Source organism: Zingiber officinale, chromosome 1A (genome assembly GCF_018446385.1).
Source record: "Zingiber officinale cultivar Zhangliang chromosome 1A, Zo_v1.1, whole genome shotgun sequence".
In the NCBI taxonomy this organism is placed as follows: domain Eukaryota; kingdom Viridiplantae; phylum Streptophyta; class Magnoliopsida; order Zingiberales; family Zingiberaceae; genus Zingiber; species Zingiber officinale.
Window position 1 is genome coordinate 113,850,327 of NC_055987.1, and position 20,558 is coordinate 113,870,884.

General features: G+C 34.5%; 1 protein-coding gene across 1 annotated transcript; it reads left to right on the forward strand.

Annotated features, from left to right (window-relative positions):
* Positions 1–551: 551 nt before the first annotated feature.
* On the forward strand, positions 552–2,516 carry LOC122009254. Its single transcript, XM_042565350.1, has 4 exons — positions 552–756; positions 887–962; positions 1,063–1,384; positions 1,646–2,516. Exons 1-4 carry the CDS (start codon positions 679–681, stop codon positions 1,944–1,946), a joined length of 777 nt encoding a protein of 258 aa, XP_042421284.1. The 5' UTR covers positions 552–678; the 3' UTR covers positions 1,947–2,516.
* The last annotated feature ends 18,042 nt before the right edge of the window (positions 2,517–20,558 follow it).

Below are 20,558 nucleotides of genomic sequence, written 5' to 3' on the forward strand. Positions count from 1 at the left end.
GTATGAGAGTTATTTTTAAATAAAATTAATTTAAAAATTAAAATTAAATGAAAATTAAATGAAATAAAAAAAAACAACGAGGAGACTACATGCGTCTTTTGGCAAGGAGAGAGAAAGAGAGAGGGGGAGGTGAAGGAGATGTGTTTGCCGATCAATTTCTATTTAAAAAAAATTATTTATTAATTTATCAAAATTAAAACATAATTCTTAATTAATACTTAAAAAAATTTAAAAACAGATGCCTTCGCACGTCCGCCCCCATATATAATATATAATATTGATGATAATAGGTGCTGTCGCTGTCGTCCATAATGGAGTTACGAATAAAATAAGCATTTAAGAATTTTTTTTTTTTTTTAACGTTATAAGTCCTGAATGGAGTAATAAATATTTGAAAATTTTAGTGGATTTATTTTATTTTTAGAAGTTGGTATTTGAACAATCGACGCATTATATAGGGCCGGGGAAGTCAAATAGTTAAGAAACAACTCTGGTCTACTTTTCTTTCACTATATTTTGTATATTATTTGTTTGTCGACAGAAAGTGGTTTATTTTCAATCATTATCGAGCTGCAGGTTCTAGGAAGTTTCCTCTGACATCTAAGATGATTAATCATTCTATAAATAAGGGGGATCGGATTCTTTTTTAATTTCCTCTGATCCAGCAATTGCAACGGAATGGAGAAGGAGAAGGTGGGCGATTCTCACTCGTCTTCAGATCCCGTTTCGCCAACTAGTAACGAGATGATGAAGGAGGTGAAGAGTTCTTTCTCGTCTTTCGGAAATAATTAAATCTTAAAATTCTCTCCGACTTAATTTCTGAAACCATGTAGCTAGCTAGAGATTCATGCATGATAAAACTACGTTTTCTATATTTTTCTCGCAGCCTCCGCGGAGACTCGGCATAGGTACTCCAGAAATCTGTTTCGAAAAGATAAAAAGTGTCTTAGAAAAGCTTAAAGGTGTGATTGATTCCTTGCATAAAAGAGCAGTCTTTTTTCTGTTATTATCATGCAATGGGCATTTAATTAACACCTCTTTCTCTCTCTGATTGATTTCCAGGGGTATTATCTCTTTTATTTATTGGATTATCTCTCTTGTTTTCAACATCCTATCGGGCGATAATGGGAATGGTGATGATCATGAGTTACCTTCATACTCAGAAGTATACAATGGAGTTAGAAAATGAGAGGGGCGATGCCATCAACGATGCAATCAAGTCAATTACTGAACTTGATGCAATTAAGTTAGAAGGAGAAGAAAAAGAAGATGATGATGATGATGATGATGATGATGTTATTCACGATGAAAATGAAAATGACGAAGAAGAAGAAATAAAACTTTTTCTTGCATCTGTTTTTGATCATAGTGATGATCACCAGAGGTAAAATGATTTATAAATTTTATTTATGAATATTATACTTGAATAATTTAAAATTTTTATTTGTGAATATTAGAAAACTAAATATATATGTATTTAAATTTATTTATTTAATTTAATAAAATTTTATATTTATTTATTTATTTATTTAATAAAATTTTTAAATTTATTTATTTATTTAATTATATATATATATATCAAATCAACTTAAATAATTTTTTAAATAAATTAAATATTAAATTTATTCATAAATATTTGATTCAGGGTCGCCCCCCGCCGCATGGGTATGTCATTACCCGTAGGCAGGATCCCTGAGATACCAATTCCCGAAGTTACTGCTCGGCGTACGGAAGTGCTCTACCATAGTGAAAAAGAAACGGAGTCCGGAAATTACCACAATGGCAGAGATAGGACCGTAATGCCCATGGACTACATTCAGCGTAAAACGTCACGAGTGTCGGCGTTGCAAGAAATTGCGTCACGAGTGCCAGAAGTTGCTGATACGAAAATCACAATGGAGCACAGTAAAAATAGTCGGCGGTGGTGGCAGTCATGGTGGAGATAGAAATAAAATAAATATTTAAAATTGATTTTTAACATTAAAAGTTAGGTATGAAGTGTTTTTCTTAGTTGTAATTTTTGGAGGAGTTATGGTCAGAGTCGCCCTGGGTAGGGCTATCAGGCGTCCAGGGCAAAAGGGAGATTGTTCGCAATGGATGCCATCGGCGAAGGCCGAAGCCATGCATGACAAGCTCAGCCAGAGGCAACGGAGAGCACCGCCGGAGTCTCGAGGAGGCGATCACCACCCACATGGCCTTTTGCAGCAAGTCATTCATCTCCAATCTGGCCAACAAGGTCACCGACGGCATGCGGCAAATGCTGAGGCAAGAGTTTTTTTGGCGATTTGTCCAACTCAGCATCGTCCGTCAAGTTCGGATTCAGAATGGCAAGGATCGGCGACTTCGATGTTTTTAATTTCTGTGTACATATTGGCTCAATGAAATTGCTCCTTTTGAGGATAACATTCAAACGCCCAACTTTGGTGAAGATTGTGATTCTATTCTGGTTGAAATCGATAGGATCAATGATCAATAATGAATGGCTAGAATTCAAGATTCATTTTCAATCCCTTTTCTTCTTGATTTCGTTGAAGATTTGTTGGAATTAAGAGGATCAATGATTGTCTAGGGTTAGAACTTCAGATTTCTTGATCGGTGATTGATTTTGATTTAATTCATAGGACTTTCAAAGAACTTTTACGATCATTAGCAACAATTATAGCTTTCATTCTTAGATATCTCGATTTGCTCCTCTTTAGACTTTCCTTGAATTTCCTCATCCCCAATGCCTCAGCAACTCTGCCCCCTTCCACTTGATCATCTGATGTATTTGTAGCTTACGTTCCACTCAATAGAGTGACCTTCTACCCAATCTAGTGAAGAAAAAAATAACAAGGATTGAAAAGAGAAAAGAATTTTTGCTCACCTCACAACCAAACAAAGGAAACAATTAATTTTTCTTATGAAATTCCACACATATAAGTTATTTCCACAATAGAAATGGCCACCCTAAAAATAGAATCTAGTTCATTTGGATTTGGATTTGGATTTGGATTTGGTCACTAGTTTTTGTATTTGTAGTGGCCCTTAAACACTTTATGAAAATGTGGGTCAGGTTAACCTAAAAAATTCATCAAGTGTCATGTACCTGTAACATAATTGTATTTGACTTTTGTAGTTCTGGACCACGGTAAAAAAAACAAAAAATAATGGAGTCCAATAAAAGTAATCGGTATTGTTGCTGGTATGTTTGTGTATCAAAGTCAGCATTGTTTTTTTTTCTTATGTATTTGTATGTTTGCGTGTCAAAGTCACAATTATAATAATGGTGCGAGTTCATTTGTGATTGAGATAAAAAGTAATTGTTTTCTACATTGTTTCTCTCAAATAAAAATGCTATTTTTAGTCTAATGGGCAATACTTCAATTCAAGATTGCTCTAGTACAAAAGAAAAGGATTGCTTTGTCACGTATTAGAAAGATGCTGATGTAATTAAATTGGGTTTGATGGCAAATGATGATCTAACTTAGTTTGGGCTGTAGCCGTGTTAAAGAAAAAACAAATGCCACATCACATTGGGCCCGGCCTGGTCTACGTGTAAAGCTAGACCGTAGTGACTCAGTATGATGTGGCCTACATATATATTGTTCTTGCATGAATCGTGTGTCAGATTAGGCCATAATAGAAATAGAAAAGTATTTAGGGTTGTAAAAGAGTTAAATTGAACTAAACTCGTATGTTGTTCAAATTTATTTGATAATATAACTGAGCAACCAGTTGTTCAAATTTAATTTTATTTCTTTTTTTTTTAATTTTAAACTTTGATTATCTAGATGTTACCATGTTTTCAATTTGAATTTATTTGATTTTTAAAACTTTTACATTCTTAATTTTTTAAGTATAACACCCCAAATTTTTATGTATAAAAAATATATGAGATATAGGAATAGAGAGTAAAAGAGAGGCGAATGGAAGGTAACGATATGGTCGCCTCCTCTCAACGTAAACATATACATTTCGTTCTCTCGATATGAAACTTCTGATTCCCTGCGACCTATCCAACAAACTAGATCAATTTGTCCAGGTTTAAATTAACCCATTTATAATGTGCATTGCTACTTTTCACCACCTTCTATCTTTAAAAAAAAAATCAGAAAAACTCATAAGAACTTAAGAAAAATCTTGTACAAAAAACAGAACCAAAGTCTGAACCTCGAACAAAATTAGAACTTAAGAAAAATCTTGTACCTAGAATAGAACCAAAACTTAGAACAGAACTAGATCCCAAAATCAAAACCCAGAAACTAGAAACAATATCAAACACAAAAAAATATATCCAAAAATAACTATTTCTATATTGCATCTTGTTAATACAAACAATATCAAACCAGTTTAACAAACAAATCCATACACAATGTATATACACATCCTATCCAACATTTCTAACAAAATAAAACATACATTAAACCAAATCACAATTCATACATCAAAATAATATCATACATCTAACATCAAATCCAAATATCACCAAATGTCTAACATTTTACAAGAAGTTTTAAACAAGGCAAGTCATACATCACCAAATGTCTAACATTTTACAAGAAGTTTTAAACAAGTGAAGTCATACATCACCAAATATCTAAATCCATACATCACCAAATCTCATACATCACAAAATCATAATGTTTTTTCTTAAGAAAAACTTTCTTCTCTTCTTCCAATATTTTTTTTTCATTTTGTACCAGCCTTGGTCTACCAATTTTATTCAAAACAAATTAACAATATTAATAAAACATACAAATATGCAACATTTATAATCAAATAATTAATACTCAAAATACTAATTATGAGACAAATAATATTCATACAAAAATCATGAAGACCATCACCACCATCATCGTCATCGCCACCATCATCATTGCCACCATTTTCACCTGAATGAGGAGGAATATTAGTTAGATAGGAACTTAACTGAAGATGTCTTATAATAAAATTTTGTTGTTGAGCCATAGTTCTCAATTGTTCATTTCTTTCCAATATTATGCCTTTTAAATGTGAAACCTCTTCAATCAAGTTATTGATCTAAATCGTGACTGTAGTTGGGGTGGAAAAAGATTTATGAGAAACTCTATGATTTTTGTTTAAAGAACACATTCCCAAAATCCTTTCCCCTTTCTGTCCTCCACTTGCCTCGAGCCATAAATCTAAATTATTCCCGACAGATGACTTAGTTTCCTCACTAGCACATGAACTCCTCTGTGCTATCTCGGGCTCGTCATATTTGTCCTGTATATTGTAATGAATAAAATTTAAAATAAATTTATTGTAACAATAATTTAGAAATGTATATATTTTAAATTAATCCAAAACTTCATTGCTTTTGCTTTAGGCCGCTCTAAGACTTGGTTTTGGTGAAAGTTTATATGAAGGTTCCTTCCCTAGATCTTTGGTTTGAAAAAACACGATTAAAATTAATGAAATAGTTGCAGATAAAAAAAATTATTGGAAGAGGTAAAAAATTATTAGGAGAATTAAAAATTACCAATCTGCGTCTATGCTCATCGATATTAATGGAACCTCTACATATGTAGTAGATAAGTCTCTAGAATTATAAGATTGATTTAATCTATTACTCCGTTGTTTGCTTTCTTCTAGTTGCTAAAAATTGATGATCTTAGTTCAATTATCCTCTTTGATATAAGATGACTTTTCCCCTACACTTAGCATGATTGAGAGTATGGTGGATGTGATTGCCACTTTTTTTCTTGAAAATATTCTTGATTTCCAATTCAAAGCTAGGGTCCCAATTATATTTCCACTGAATAGAAAATAAAATAATTGAGTATATATATTAACTTTTATTTAAGAAATAAAATGAATCATTAATACCTTAAACTCGTTCCACCATAATTCTTTTGTTGATGATGGAGTGCTTGAATAAGACATTGAATCCCCCAACCAATGATTATTCACGATTCTATTAATATCGTGAATAATAGGTATAGAGTTTTCGAACCTAGCATAAAGGAAAAATAATAATGTTAAATAATTAGATCCCCAATGGTGAATGGTGACTATGAAAACCTATCATGGTTAATGGTGATTATGAAATACAATAGTAATAAGAAAAGTATGAAAATGGAAGGTATGGGTGACCATACTTTTAAGATCCCCAAACTACCAATTATAATTAACCATGTCTTGTAACTAGTACAATCCAATCCAATCCAATTGTTCAATAGTCCAATTATTTATTATATTATAATCATGAAGAGTATCATTGGATGCTCATTAAAGAATTTTTAGAGTTTTTCATAAATGATAGGATGAATAACGATCATAGACTAATATAAATGTCTAGTTGAAAAGAAAGTAGCACATCAAAACATTTTTAGAGGTGTTTATAAAATAAGAGGATGAATAAACATAATATAGTAATCTCAAGATCTAGCTGATAATAAAGTAATACATTAAAAAATCATGAAATATAAGCATTACTAAAGCATTAAGTGGGCAATGTTGTTATAATAAGTAGAGGACAAGTATACTAGTCCAGCATGGAATAGAATAAAATACCTAATTGATGCATATCATAACTCAATTATTAAAAAAATAAATAAACTTGATAAAAGTTTAGTTACCCAAATCAGACCAAGTTTTAATCCTACTTGACAATTAGACTTATAATAGGGTAAAAAAAAATTAAAATATTATTTTTATACTTAAGAATCTCTGTAGGCGACTATAAACTATCGAATATCTTGCACCTCAGAAAATAAGTATATGGTAGGAACTGAACCTGCCAACTGGTTCGATGAAGGTACTAGTGAAAGTGAATGTGAAGGTCCTACCTGATTAAGGGTGGTGTAGGTACATTTCTAGGTGCTAACTAGTCGTGAGAACTATCTATGTCCACCCCATCTAAAGATGTTCTGAAAATTCAAAATATAATAATAAAGTTAAAAAAACGATGCATAATAAATAACATGAAAGAAATTTACAATATTTATTACGAGAGAGTGAGAATCTTGCGATGATAAATATCACCTCTAATGACCTATATAATATATAGCAAGAAATACAGAGCATTTATATATATATATATATATATATATATATATATATATATATATATATATATATATATATATATATATATATATATATATATATATATATATATATATATATATATGTATATATAATATGAGACATTGGATATACAAAAATTGAGCTAGGAGTTTTCTAAATTTATAGATTAAAACTAAATTTACTCAAAACAAAAAAAGAGTTCCTTATATGAAAATAAAATATCATAATTTTTTTATATTAAGATAACAAAACCTACCCATCATAAAAAATCGAAGTTCTCATTGTCATTGTCATTGTCATTGTCATCGTTATCCTCCTCTCCTCCTCCTCCTCCTCCTCCCCATCATCATCATCATCATCATTATCATTATGAATTTCACTTGCATCCACGTTTATCATTACTCCGCTAGGATCTCCTAATGTTGGAATAATATATTCCTTAGTCTAAAATATATTTGTAATTTTCTCTTGTTGATATGCAATGTCTTCCCAACGTTCTTCAATTTTTTTCATACTTTTGTCTTACAAACAGTCCACCAATCAATTTTATCATGTTTTAAACTAAGATATGAAGTATAGAATACTTGAATTGCTTGTTGTGCCAACACAAATGGTTCATATCTCTTATACAATATCTTATGATTTATTTCAATCAAATTATACCGTGAATACACCCTCATCCCTATGACAAGGTCAAACTAGCAACACATAAATAAGATAACTCACATTTCTGGGCTAGAGTATTTTACCTCTATAATTTCATCCAACAAATTATAAAAATCATTGCTTGAACCTCCATCATTAGATGATTGAACACAAACTCCACTATTCATTGTACTATTTCTCATTTCATACTCTTGAGTATGAAAATTATATTTATTTATAAAATAAGATGGCCAAGTGCGTAGTAATACTTTTAGACCCCATGAAACATGGAATAACATTTCTTGTTCAATGTGAGCTTGATTATCATGAACCTAAAGTCAAATACAGTAAGTGTTAAAAGTTTGCATATGTGTAAATAAAATTTAAATTGTCTATTTACATATGATTTGAACCATGATGCAAATTCTTATTGACATAAGTGATCAAACTCTTTTGTCGACAATTCAGAATGTAAGTTTTCAAAAATCCTAACATAAAAAAAATAAATTATAATACTAAAAGTTACAACATAAGAAATAAAAAATCTATACTAACTTATAATATGACGATACTTCTGGATAATTTAGTAAAATATATGTATGGGCTACCATCCAATCTTGACCAATTAAGTATCTCTGCTTACATGGTCCACTTGGTCGACCAAGATAGTTAAAAATTGAGAATGAATTCAAATTGGGATCAATATAACCCTCATTATTTCTTCCTGTCTTTACCTTTTGCTCTAAATGTAAGGCTCAACATAATATGATCTAAAAGTTGCTACTTCCTCCACAATGTATGTATTAACAATAGAGGCTTCAACTCATGTCTTATTTTTCACGTTTTTCTTCAAATGATATAGGAATCTAATTGTAATAAAATAAATTTTATTATATATTAATATATAATAAAATTAGTATATTTTTATGCATTTAGATTATCGAAGTATAGAAGATGAAAATTTTACCTTTCAAATGGATGCATCCATTGAAAATGGACAGGTCCTCCAACTTTGACCTCGTACGGCAAGTGAACCAAAAGATATTCCATAAAATCAAAAAATGAGGATGGAAATATCCTTTCCAAATAATAAAAAATGATTGGAATGTTTCTCTTTAATGTCTCCACATGTGAGTGTCTCAAAACTATTCAGTAAATATAATGTAGGAAAATACTTAACTCCATAATCACACCCCATACAAAATTTAGTAATAGTTCGTTAAAAGTAATAGGAATGAATCTTTGCATGAATATATGGAAGTCATGACTTTTCATACCAATCAATTTACATTCTTTCATATCGACATATCTTCTAAGATTAGAGACATAACTATCTAAAAATTTCAATGATTTCAACAATTCATAAACAACACGTCTCTTATCCTTATTTAATGTATAAACTATTTTTGACTTTGGTCTCCTATTATTTTCATTGACATCAAGAGTGGGTCTTTTACAAAGGAGTTGTATATATTTTCTTGCATTCACTATAACAAAAACATTAAAAGACAATGGATTTTATCCGTTGTCGTAGGCCCTTTAAAATTGTTGTAATTGACAATGTTGTTAAAAGTGGGGGCTACGACAACGGTTTTAAACCGTTATCTTTGAATGAAAAGACAATAATTTTGCAACGATTTTAAACCATTGTCTTTGAATGAAAAGACAACGGTTTAAAACCGTTGTTGTTTAAAGCACTTTTAATAACACTGCTAGTTACAACGTTTTTGGGCCATTGACAATATTTTTTAACCGTTGTCTTTGAGGGTGATAGACAACAACAACGATTTTAAATCATTATCTTTTAAACTATTATCTTTTAATATTAATATATCATATTTTAATATAAATATATAATAAAAAATCATAATCACAAAAGAAAGAGTATTCCCCACATCAATATCATTCAAAATGTTACTTATACAAAAATTACAATCACAAAAGAAGAAACATGTCTCTATGTTCAAATAAAATTTATCCCAATACAAATAAACAAATAAACTCTATTTACAACTAATGAACAATAACCAAAAGACTAGAAACTTGTGATGGTGGTTCATGCCATGTAGGATTGCACTTAATTATTATCATCCCAAGTCCCATCATAATCTTCAACTTATAGGATTTCATTGGACTTCTCTTTCTCACTTGCTGATTCTTTCATATAGTAGAACTTGATAGAATTGACCCTCGCTCACTCCATCCCTGAATGTACAACTTGCGATATTAATCTAAACAATCAAGTATTTTTTAAGTTTTCCAAAGATTCATACCTGTAGAATATAATTCGTTGAGGCTTTTGTCCTGTAGCCTGTTTGAAGGAAATAAGTAGCTCCCTGGATATTGCATGGCAGATGTTCTACTCAGCCAAGTAAATTGGAAAAGAAAACCAACATTCTATTTAAAACTGGTTTTAGATTGTATTTCAAATTTTATCACGCCACCAGTAAGAGTTCCTTGCTGAGAATCTTGCGAGACCTTAAACATATCTTGAATTAATTCTTAATAGGCCTGAGCACAAACCAATCCAGCATTTTTTGTCATCTCAGGCCAGTCTTGAGACGCAACAACCTGACAAACCAAATATAATCAAGATAGTAAGGATACATCAAGGCAACTATACATAGAGCAAGAAATGAAGATTAATAAAATTACCTATAGCTACGATAGAAGGGCTAGAATCTTCCCTAGGATGAGGATGTGTTATGTCAGCACTAAAGCATAATATCAGAGCTACTAGCAGCAATAGACTGCAGGACTTATAGCTTTTAACATGATACAAACCTATCTTTAGGATACAAAGGAAGGCACAAATACTAAAACTCACCTCTAGATCCAAGGAAATCCTCCACAAAAGACTATTATCAATTTCACATATAAGGTCAGGAACCAGGAAAATCCAATTGTCTCCATGTATCGTTGCACTATATGCACTAGTGAGACTATCCTCAACTTGCACTCCTTGTCTACTAGAAACTAAATGGCATCTCAACAGAAGTGGAAGTGGAGCAGATATTGGTGATAAAGAATCAAGAAATATATCATACATTATGACAACTTTTGCATCAACTTGATGAACCAAAAGTACATTGTCAATCACACTAACTTCAACTTTGCTTGAATAAATAGGTAAAGCCCCTTGAAAAAAATATACAATATGTCCTTAAAGACGTCTAAAGCTAAACGTAATCTCAATGAGTGTTTCTTGTGTTGCAAAGTATGTGGTCCTTATACCAAGTTAACATATATATTATTAACATATTAGTAAAATTGTAAATTAGCTAGTTATAAAAGCATCAATGCTATTCAAGGGTAAAGACATAATATGACCTTACTGTAGATGATCCTACATCATGAATTGTTATAAAATTGTAATAGCCAAATTTAATACTAGAAAGAATTTGCATTATCCTATGATGAACAAAATATAAACATGAACTGATCTGATGAGGAACAAAATGCAAGCACTTAAGTTGCAAAAAATACGGATCTTTCTGATGAAGAGAACAAAATGCAAGCACTTAAAATCAATTAAGTTCACTATATATATATATATATATATATATATGCGAACTTTAATGTTTTCAAGTAGCAAGCTTTCTCGAGCTCTTAAAAGAAAAGAGTGCAGTAGCATCAGTCTTGAAGGATGAAGCTAGAATTCATCTCTAACCTCAAAGAAGAAAGATTTATACATATAAAAGAAATGAGACTACAGTGTTAAACAACCATTATCAATCAATAGTATCATAGTTGCCCCTTCAACATATTCTGAGGATTCTGCTTGCCACTATTCAGCGTCATAGATGATGAACATGATGTTTATTCTAATCTACTGTTGGGGAAATCGAGCTTCATTTAAATACAAGTACATATGTGGGACATAGAATGAAAACGTCTTACTTTCAGCTCATATCAACACTTCCCCCAGTTATTCAACACCCAATACATTTTTAACTTGTTGGGGAAAAAATTTATAAGATAGTTGTAGAACATCAGTTAAGGACATTAATTAGGACTATCTTCTAAAAATTAAAATCAAATTTTGAATCTTACCCTGAAGTCGACAGACATGCGAGTTATTACAAAGGTACTCCAATCATCTTGTGAAATACTATAGCCAATCGGTGGATCTTTCAACTCATCAGATTTGTCTAGCTTGCTGAAAATAAACTTTTGAGTGAGAAAAGCTTTATATTGACGTCATTTATTATTTGCTGAATGTAAACATCCCTTTCTCCAACTTGGGTCAATATTATACGTCAGTTGTAAAAACACATAAAAAAATAACAAGCATGTTATTCGAGAGCTAATTTAAGTTCTCAAAGCATTCTAACTTACATTCACTGATTTCCATATTAACTCTTTTAATATCTTTGGCACCTGCTTCCATGATTTGTAACATATTGAGATCTTTTCTCGAACAAGAACGCCAATGTAGCTTTGCATTTCACCCGCAAATTCTCCAACTGGCTGTCCAATTTTGTTAAAGCTAACATCCTTTTTAATTCCTTGGACCCTTAACCTAACAAGTCTATCCAAACGTGTACGCCCCCTCGATGTTCTTGTTGACTCCGTTTCTGTAGATTCTATTGTTGTTTGACCTTCACAACTATTGTTAGTGGCAGAATATGAAGTTCCTTCTTTGGCCTTCTCAATCCTCAGTAATCTCTTTGCATGAGCTCCTCGATGGCCCATTTCCAGCAAAAGGCAGCAACTTGTTAGGCATTTGAATTACAAAGAAAATAAAGCGAGAATGAAGACAAACGACAGTTATATTACAATAAGAAAAAAATATAATAACAAAATAGATCAATAAACAAAATTTACACACCGATAAAACAATATATTACACTTAATTAAAAGAACTCCATCGTAGAAACAGGAAATAAAAGAAAAATAAAGACAATCTAGTCAAAAAATTAATTACCCATGTTGATCGATGGCGATTACTCGAAAACAAGTAGCAAGTGCAACAAAGTTTCTTAAAAAGCATCCCTAAGAAGCAGCATAGCCGTGCACCATAACAAGAGTGGGAGAATCCTCCTTGCTATCAAATGTTATTGTATTAATAAATCGTGGTTGATCACTAGAAGATCTGAACCACTTAACTTTCGAGTCTGGTGGTCCAGGGCCAATATTGACCTGCTCTTGAACATAACTTGTCCTGAAAAGAGCAAAGAGTTTAGAAGGAAACAATAAACTTTTACTCAATCTACACGCGATATGACATAAGGTTGTGGTTTCTTTGATAAAACAAGACCAAGCAGATAATTCTAGATCTTCTGTTCAAATCCAATACTCTTAATGAAATAGAGTTCACTCGTGTTGTTTGAACCTACAATGAAACACTAGATTATTCAACAAGCTAGAATATTCAACAACCTATAATGAAACACTACAATGCCACTATTTCAGTCATCAATTTCCGCACGATTTTGACATAAATAAAATAAGAGGAAATGATTGATATTAATTTTTGTTTCCTCCATCGACGGATAGAAGGGGATTAACCAATAGAGAAAATAGATAGTGCAAGGGAGAGCGATTTCATCCACCCACCTCCAAAAAATAAATAAACAAATAAAGGGATGCGATTAGAGAACTCACTTGACAAAGGACAGGAGGCGCTTCTCGGCCACAACGATGAGATCGGTGGAGGTCGGGATCCATCGGAGCTTCGACGCCCACGTCCACCTCTTTGATGTCGCTGTTGACGAAGAAGACTCCGTAGCAAGAGCCCTGCTAATTTCCTCCGCCATTCTCGCTGCTGTCACAGAACCTCTACTCATCCGACGAAGCCCTTAATTCCTTCCTTCACCCGTCACCTTATGAAGGCTGAAATTTATGAACAAAATAAGGTTCGTAGATTTGAATCTACCTTGACTATGACTCTAGCACAAATCCAAAGAAGACAAGACAAACATGTTATGAATCGATGGAGTAGGAATGCCACCTTTGGCGAAGAAATACAGCTTGTCCGATCAAAAGGTTTTGCGAGCCAAAGAAGCAACAGTGGAAGGTCAAAGGGCCTCGTCGAGCTCAGAAACCCTCTCACTAGGAAGACAGGAGAGCACATCATCGTGGAGGAAGATCCAGCAGTCGACAGGATGGCATGAAGAGATTGTATGAGGAAAGGGAATGAAAAATGGCTTAGGGTTCAGGAACGCGAAGGGAAAAATAAGGCGCCGAAAAAATTTACAGAGAGAGGGAAAGCAAAACTGCGAGGGGGAAATGATGAAATGAATAAAGTCAAAGACAATGATTTTATCAAAACTGTTGTCGTAGCCCATAAAAAAGTGCTTAAAGACAACGATTTTAGATAACCGTTGTAAAATGCGTTGTTGATTTAAAAAAAAAGTTTTTCAATAACAACGATTTTCACAAAATTATTGTCTTTTGTATTTTATGGGAGCTCAAAGACAACGGTTTTATCTAAAACCATTATCTTTTACCAAATTTACAACAGTTTCATCTAAAACCATTATCTTTGTGGTGTTGTCGTTTAACATTTTTGTTGTAATGATTGAGATTGTCTTTGATTTTTCCATTGATATCCATCACTGTATTTATCAGGTTATCAAAAATATTCTTCTTAATATGCATTATATCGAGATTATGATGTATCAGATGACTAAACCAATATGACAAATCCTAAAATATACTATGTTTCATCCATTTATATGTACTTACATATTCATATATTGTACTATGTGACTCTTCAATAATAGATGGAAAGTGAAGTACTGTCACGCCCCAGAGGAGTCCCTGTCCAAGGATCCGGACCTCACTCACTCATCCACTATGAAAACACTCCTTTAAGGTAATTACTGAAGGCAGAGAAGCCTTGTACAATGCTCACAATACAACAAGAAGAAAAAGGGAAGCAAATACAAATAAAATCTTACAAGATTTACAACATAAGACGAAACCCTAGCTTCTTCTTCTTGCTTGAATACACCTCTGGACTTGCTTGGAAGTGTACCGACACTGCTCTCTAAGCCTCCAAGATCTAGTGTGTGTCGGTGAGCTTGGTGGAGAAAGTTGCGTGAGGTTAGGGATGAAGCTCGCGAAGAACTATTGAAGAGATCGCTCGCCAACAACTTTAATCTTGCGCAACGGTCACAACCCAATCTATCGGCTGATCGATTGGAGAGGCTGAATCAATTGGCTGATCGATTCAGCCTTCTTTTATGCTCTTGCATCTAAGCGAGAACCTGACCCCAATCGATTGGGGAGTCCAATCGATCGACCGATCGATTGGGGAAGCTACTGTGCGCACGATATAGGCTCCCAATCGATCGGTTGATTAATTAGCTGCTATTTATCGTAGCATTGTGCCAATCGATCAGATGATCAATTGGACTTGGTCTAATTTGATCACTTGATTAAATTGACCAACCCTAGCTTGCCAGAGTCAAGTCTAGGGCTCCCAAACCCAACATCCAGTCAACCGTGACCTGTTGGGACTCCTCGTGCCTAACATCCGGTCAATCTTGACCTGCTGGGACTTTTTTATCAAGTGTACCTGGTCAACCCTTTGACCCACTTGGACTTTTCCCTCATGCCAAGTGTCTGGTGAACCTTGACCCACTTGAACTTACCGTCTCATGCCAAGTGTCCGGTCCTCCATGACCCACCTGGACTTCCACCAGATGTTCGATCACCCTTGGCCCATCTGAATTTCCTTGTGCCAAGTATCCGATCACTCCTTTGACCTACTTGGACCTCCCAACACTAGGTGTGCGGTCAACCTTGACTCACCTGGATTTCCACGTGTCTGGCTTCACTCACCAGGTCTTTCCATTTGCCTGGCTTCACTCACAAGGATTTTCCATCTGCCTGGCTTCACTCACCAGAGCTTTCACCTACCTTCATTCACTAGAGTTTTCACACTGCCCGACTTCACTCACCAGGACTTTCACCTGCCTAACTTCACTCACTAGGTCTTTCACCTGGCTTCACTCACCAAAATTTTCCAACTGCCTAGCTTCACTCACTAGGACTTTCACCTGGCTTCACTCACCAGGATTTCTCCTCGCCTAACCTCCAGTTAGGACTTTCCCAATTAAGTATTCGGTCAATCCTTTGACCTACTTAACTCTTCTTCATATCTAACTGGTCAGACCTTGACTAGAGGGGAATTGTATCAATAATCTCCCCAATTAGATGATTGCATCTGCAATCTCCATGTATTGTCAAATATCGAAACCCAAACATCAAATCTCAAGCTTGAGTCAACTCAAGTGTAGTCAACCAGGTCAACCATGACCTAGGGATATTGCACCAACAGAACTGAGTGTGTAGGAAAGTCCTAAGTGATCTTAGATAAAGGAAAGTCCTAGTTGAGGCTAGGCAGGTGGAAAATCCTAGCTATGGTTAGACAACGAAGTCCTGGTCCGATGGACTAAGCAAAATCTTAGTGGGCTGAGGATGTTGGGCAAAATCCTAAGGTCGAGGATGCTAGGTGAAAACCCCTGGGGGTCCCGAACTTCAGGTGGAAGACTGGACGGGTCGAGGATCGAACGTCTAGCATGAAGTCCTAGTATCTTGGACGCTAAGCAAAAGTCTAGATAGTCTGGAAGACCGGTCTAGCAAAAGGTAATCTCTCCTGAGAAGAGTAGGTGAGGATGCTTTCCAAGAAAAGGAAACAGTAGGCATCGGTCCGACCTAGAGTTTTAGCGAAACTAGGGCTGGACAGTCCAAAAACTGTCAAAAATTATTATGCTTCATATATTATTACCTGAACTAATTTTATTTTTTCAAGAAGAAGAGGTTGTAAAAAAGTTGGTCTGAGTGCTCAGAGTTGCTCCAAGAGCCCTAGCAATTTTCTTAGAGGCAACGCCCAGGTAGGTGCCTGGCTAGGCACCCGGGCGGTCCGGGTGCTCAGAGTTGCTCTAGGTGCCTGGACAACCAAAAACTTATCAACACGCTGAGTTGGAGCACGACGATTAGCCAACCTACATCAGCAATCTAGGTACCCAGAGGGGTCTGGGCGCCCGAATGTGGATAAACTTCGAGAATGAAGTTTCGACAAGAGCTTGCCACGTCTGCACAGTCCATGCTCCCGGGAGGGGATCCAGGCACCCGGATGGGGCTATAAAAGGAGGCTTCAATCAACAACTTTAACACATCATTTCAAACATCTTTTTCTTCTGCGCACTGCTCCAAAAAGGTCTCTATGACACTCAAAGCTGTTCCGACGATGACTACATTCAAGATTTGTTTCTAAGTCATTGGTATTGTTTAATTTCAAAGTTACTTGTACTTAATTATAAATTTGTTTTTGTGACTTTCGAATTAGTGATTGGCCAATGAAAGCACTCTGAAATGCGGGTCTTAGAGTAGGAGTCACCACAGGTTTCGAACCAATTAAATCTTATCTTGTTAGCATAGCTTTCTTTTCCATCTCTTTATATTCCGCTGTGTTTTACTCTGCGAGTTTTTTAAACGAACATGAAAACCATGAGCGCTATTTACCCCCTCTAGCAGTTCTATCCTACAATTGGTATCAGAGCTGGGTCAGGCTGAATTGGTGAAACCACCGTTCGAGCATAATTTTTTTTTTTGTATTTTTTCACTAGTGAATATATTCTTACACCTTTTTTTGATTTTTACATCTTGAGATTTTCAGAGTCAATTGGAATCGGTGCTATCACCTCTTCCGATAATTTTTCTCAATCGAGTTTATTATTTCTTGAATTTGATGCAACACCACTTAAATTCTTCAATTTTCTTTCTTCCCGCACTTCTAATCCAAGACCCGGTCTTAGAACATTCGTTATCATTTTTGTTGTGCGAGATTCTTTAATGGACCATCAGGAAGCTTACAGTACCACACTCTTGCCCCTCTTCTCTACCGAGGATTTGAGTATTGAAAAGACCAAATGGAGTACCAACTGAAGGCCCAGGTGGAGATGTGGATCATGATCTAGACTAAATTCATACTCCCCACTGAAGATGGTGTGCCCATCGCCTATAACAAGCTAAGTGAGATGCACAAACAAGGAGAAAATTTGAGGCAGAAACTAAAGTGACATGTACTCTCTTATATGGACTAACAAATAGAGAGCTTAATTGAGTTAGAAAGTTCAACAACACTAAGGAGCTTTGGAAAAAATTGATCGAGCTTCATGAGATTCTGCCAGAGCCAGAAGACCAAGTCGAACCTGAGTTCAAATCTGAGTATGAATCCTCAAAGTCAACCTCCGAACCAGACTCAGAAGAATTAGATCAGATTGATTTCATAGCATTAATGGCCAAGGAAGAAATAACTGAATCTGATTCCAAATTCAAGATGGCAACAGTTAAGGGGGAGAATTCAATCATGGATCTAAAACATAAAATTGTAAATTCAAATTTTAAATTTCACATAATTTGTTTTAAGTGTTGGGAGAGAGGGCACCATAGAAACTAGTGCCTTACTCATAAGATTTGGATGGTACAACTAGACGAGAAGGAGAAATCAATGCCAGGAGTTCAAAAAGAGGAGCACATTGAATGCTTCAAGTACAAATGGATGGGTCACTATAAAAGTCAATGCCCAAAAAGAAGATCCAAGAATCCAAGGGGAGAAATCAAGGTTACTAAATTTACATTACATGAAAATTTAATTTTTGCAACACATGTCGATACCTAGATAATCATTGTTGCTCTAGTTTAGATTTCTCTCAAATATTAGATATGCATGCTAATAATGCAATCAATAAAGTTGATTCAAATATGAATAAGAATAAATCAAAATTATTTAATAAAAAAATTAATTTTTAGAAAATTAGACAAATAAAATAATATTTTAAAAGATAAAATTGATAAATTAGACAAGATTATTAATAATCTAACCAAATCATAAAATCTAGACTTGGGTTACAAGTCTAAGGTAAAACATAAACTCTACAAACCAAGCTATAATTAAGTACCTTTTAATTATGAAACTAATCAATAAACCATAAATTAAAACTTAAAACTTAAAACTCAAATTAAAATATAACTTAAACTTAAAACTCAACTTAAAAAGTTAACTTAAAACTTAAAATTAACTAATAATTGCTTGATTTGGTTGATCCAAGAATAATTGTTATAAACATGCATATACTTAATTAATTGATAAATGTCATGTCATTCATGATTACTAACTACTTAATCTAGAATGGTTAGATAAGGACTTAGGCTTCATTAACACTTGACCAGTTAGATCTAGGATTTTCAGGAAAAAAATTAAAGATCTAATTTTCTTAAAAGGTTTTGTCTAGAAGTGGTTGTTGCTCCAATACCCAAGAAGGCCTCGTGCCTCGCCACTGCCTAGAAGTTGATTATCGAAATATGATCATATCCGAAAACGGGAAGGTGACTAGCTGGGGATGTCACTGCTGCTCCGACTGGCTGTGGACCACGCTCCTCTCTGCAAAATAAGTAATGTCAGTGCCGAGCCAGGGAAGGGGTCCCTGACATTGGCCCTCCGATACTCAAGTCAGTCACCAGAACTATAGAAGAAGGTGGAGCAACAGTAGTACTAGTACAAACAATTAATAACGCGTACCTCTACTGGTGTATGGACCCCCTTTATATAGATCTCTGGTGGGCAATGTGCACGCTCCTTGAGGCATGGGCACGTTCTCTAATGTATCATATGAAAGGACCTGTCAGGAAAGTTCCTCTGACACCATACCTTAACAGGACATGTATATCCCTAACAAGATAGTAGAAGCTTCCGTCATATGATCCGCCTATTGAACATGCCTCTGTTAGATTTTGAGGGATGTCCTAAGGTAATTACCTTATGGTTTTTACTATTTATTTGATAAATATAGATTCACTAGTTGGGTGCACATTCTCTATGTGCATGATTGGATCTTAAACTCACGTACTGAATGTCCACGATACAATTCATAGCATGAGAAAACTTGTGATTAGATCACAACTTGTGAGTATCTCTACAGTTGTAATTATGAATGTATTGGAATATTCCCTAGTCGATGAATTGATGAATTCAGACATCATCGATTTTGATAGACTAGCACAGGTTATACTCTTGGTTCGGCAAAGCAGTTGTTTTCACAGAGGCTGGAGACATTGGGATGTCGAGAGTTAAACGTGAATGCTAGTTATGGCAACTAGTTTATTGAAGTGACCTACTGTAAGTCTTCATATGGTTCTCTACATATATAGATATATCAATGAAGCTCTTACTACAGCTCGAGTGCAAGTTTTCTTCGACTTGAGATATACAAGTCACCTTGGTCATTGAGGCTTATACATTGACATCTTAAGTAAGTATCTCATTGAGGACCCGGGATGATTGGATATAAGTTAAAGTTCCCGAAGGTGTTTGGATAGCCCATAGAAGATTCACCGTTCCTTGCAAGGAGACGTATACCTTATGGTCACTCATTAGGATTATTACTCAAAATATTTGGCCAAAACACCACATGTTAAGAGTACGAGACTCTTAGACACATGTCAGAGTAATTTGAATTCGTAGAATGAGGAAGTATTACTTGAGCTAGGTGTTACATAGTCAGCCTAGTGGGGACTGACACATAGTCCATGTCCTGAATCAAGTGTGTATAAGATGAGTGAAAGGAACGTGACACAATTTATTATAGTTAATGAAGGGTTTGGAAGTGGTTCCGAGAGCAATCTATGATTTTTCGATTAATTGAGGATCATGATGTACTACTAGGTGCCACTCATGATCGTTTCATAATTAATGATTAATAATGGATGACCAACATAACCGGGAACTTATAAGGTCACATGCACTACGAGTTTATCTAAGAGACATAAAATAAATTTTAGAATTGGATTCTCAGATCGAGAGAGATTAAGTCTGGTTGGACCAGACAAAGGGCAAATATGGAATCAAAATGGTACAATGGAAGCGT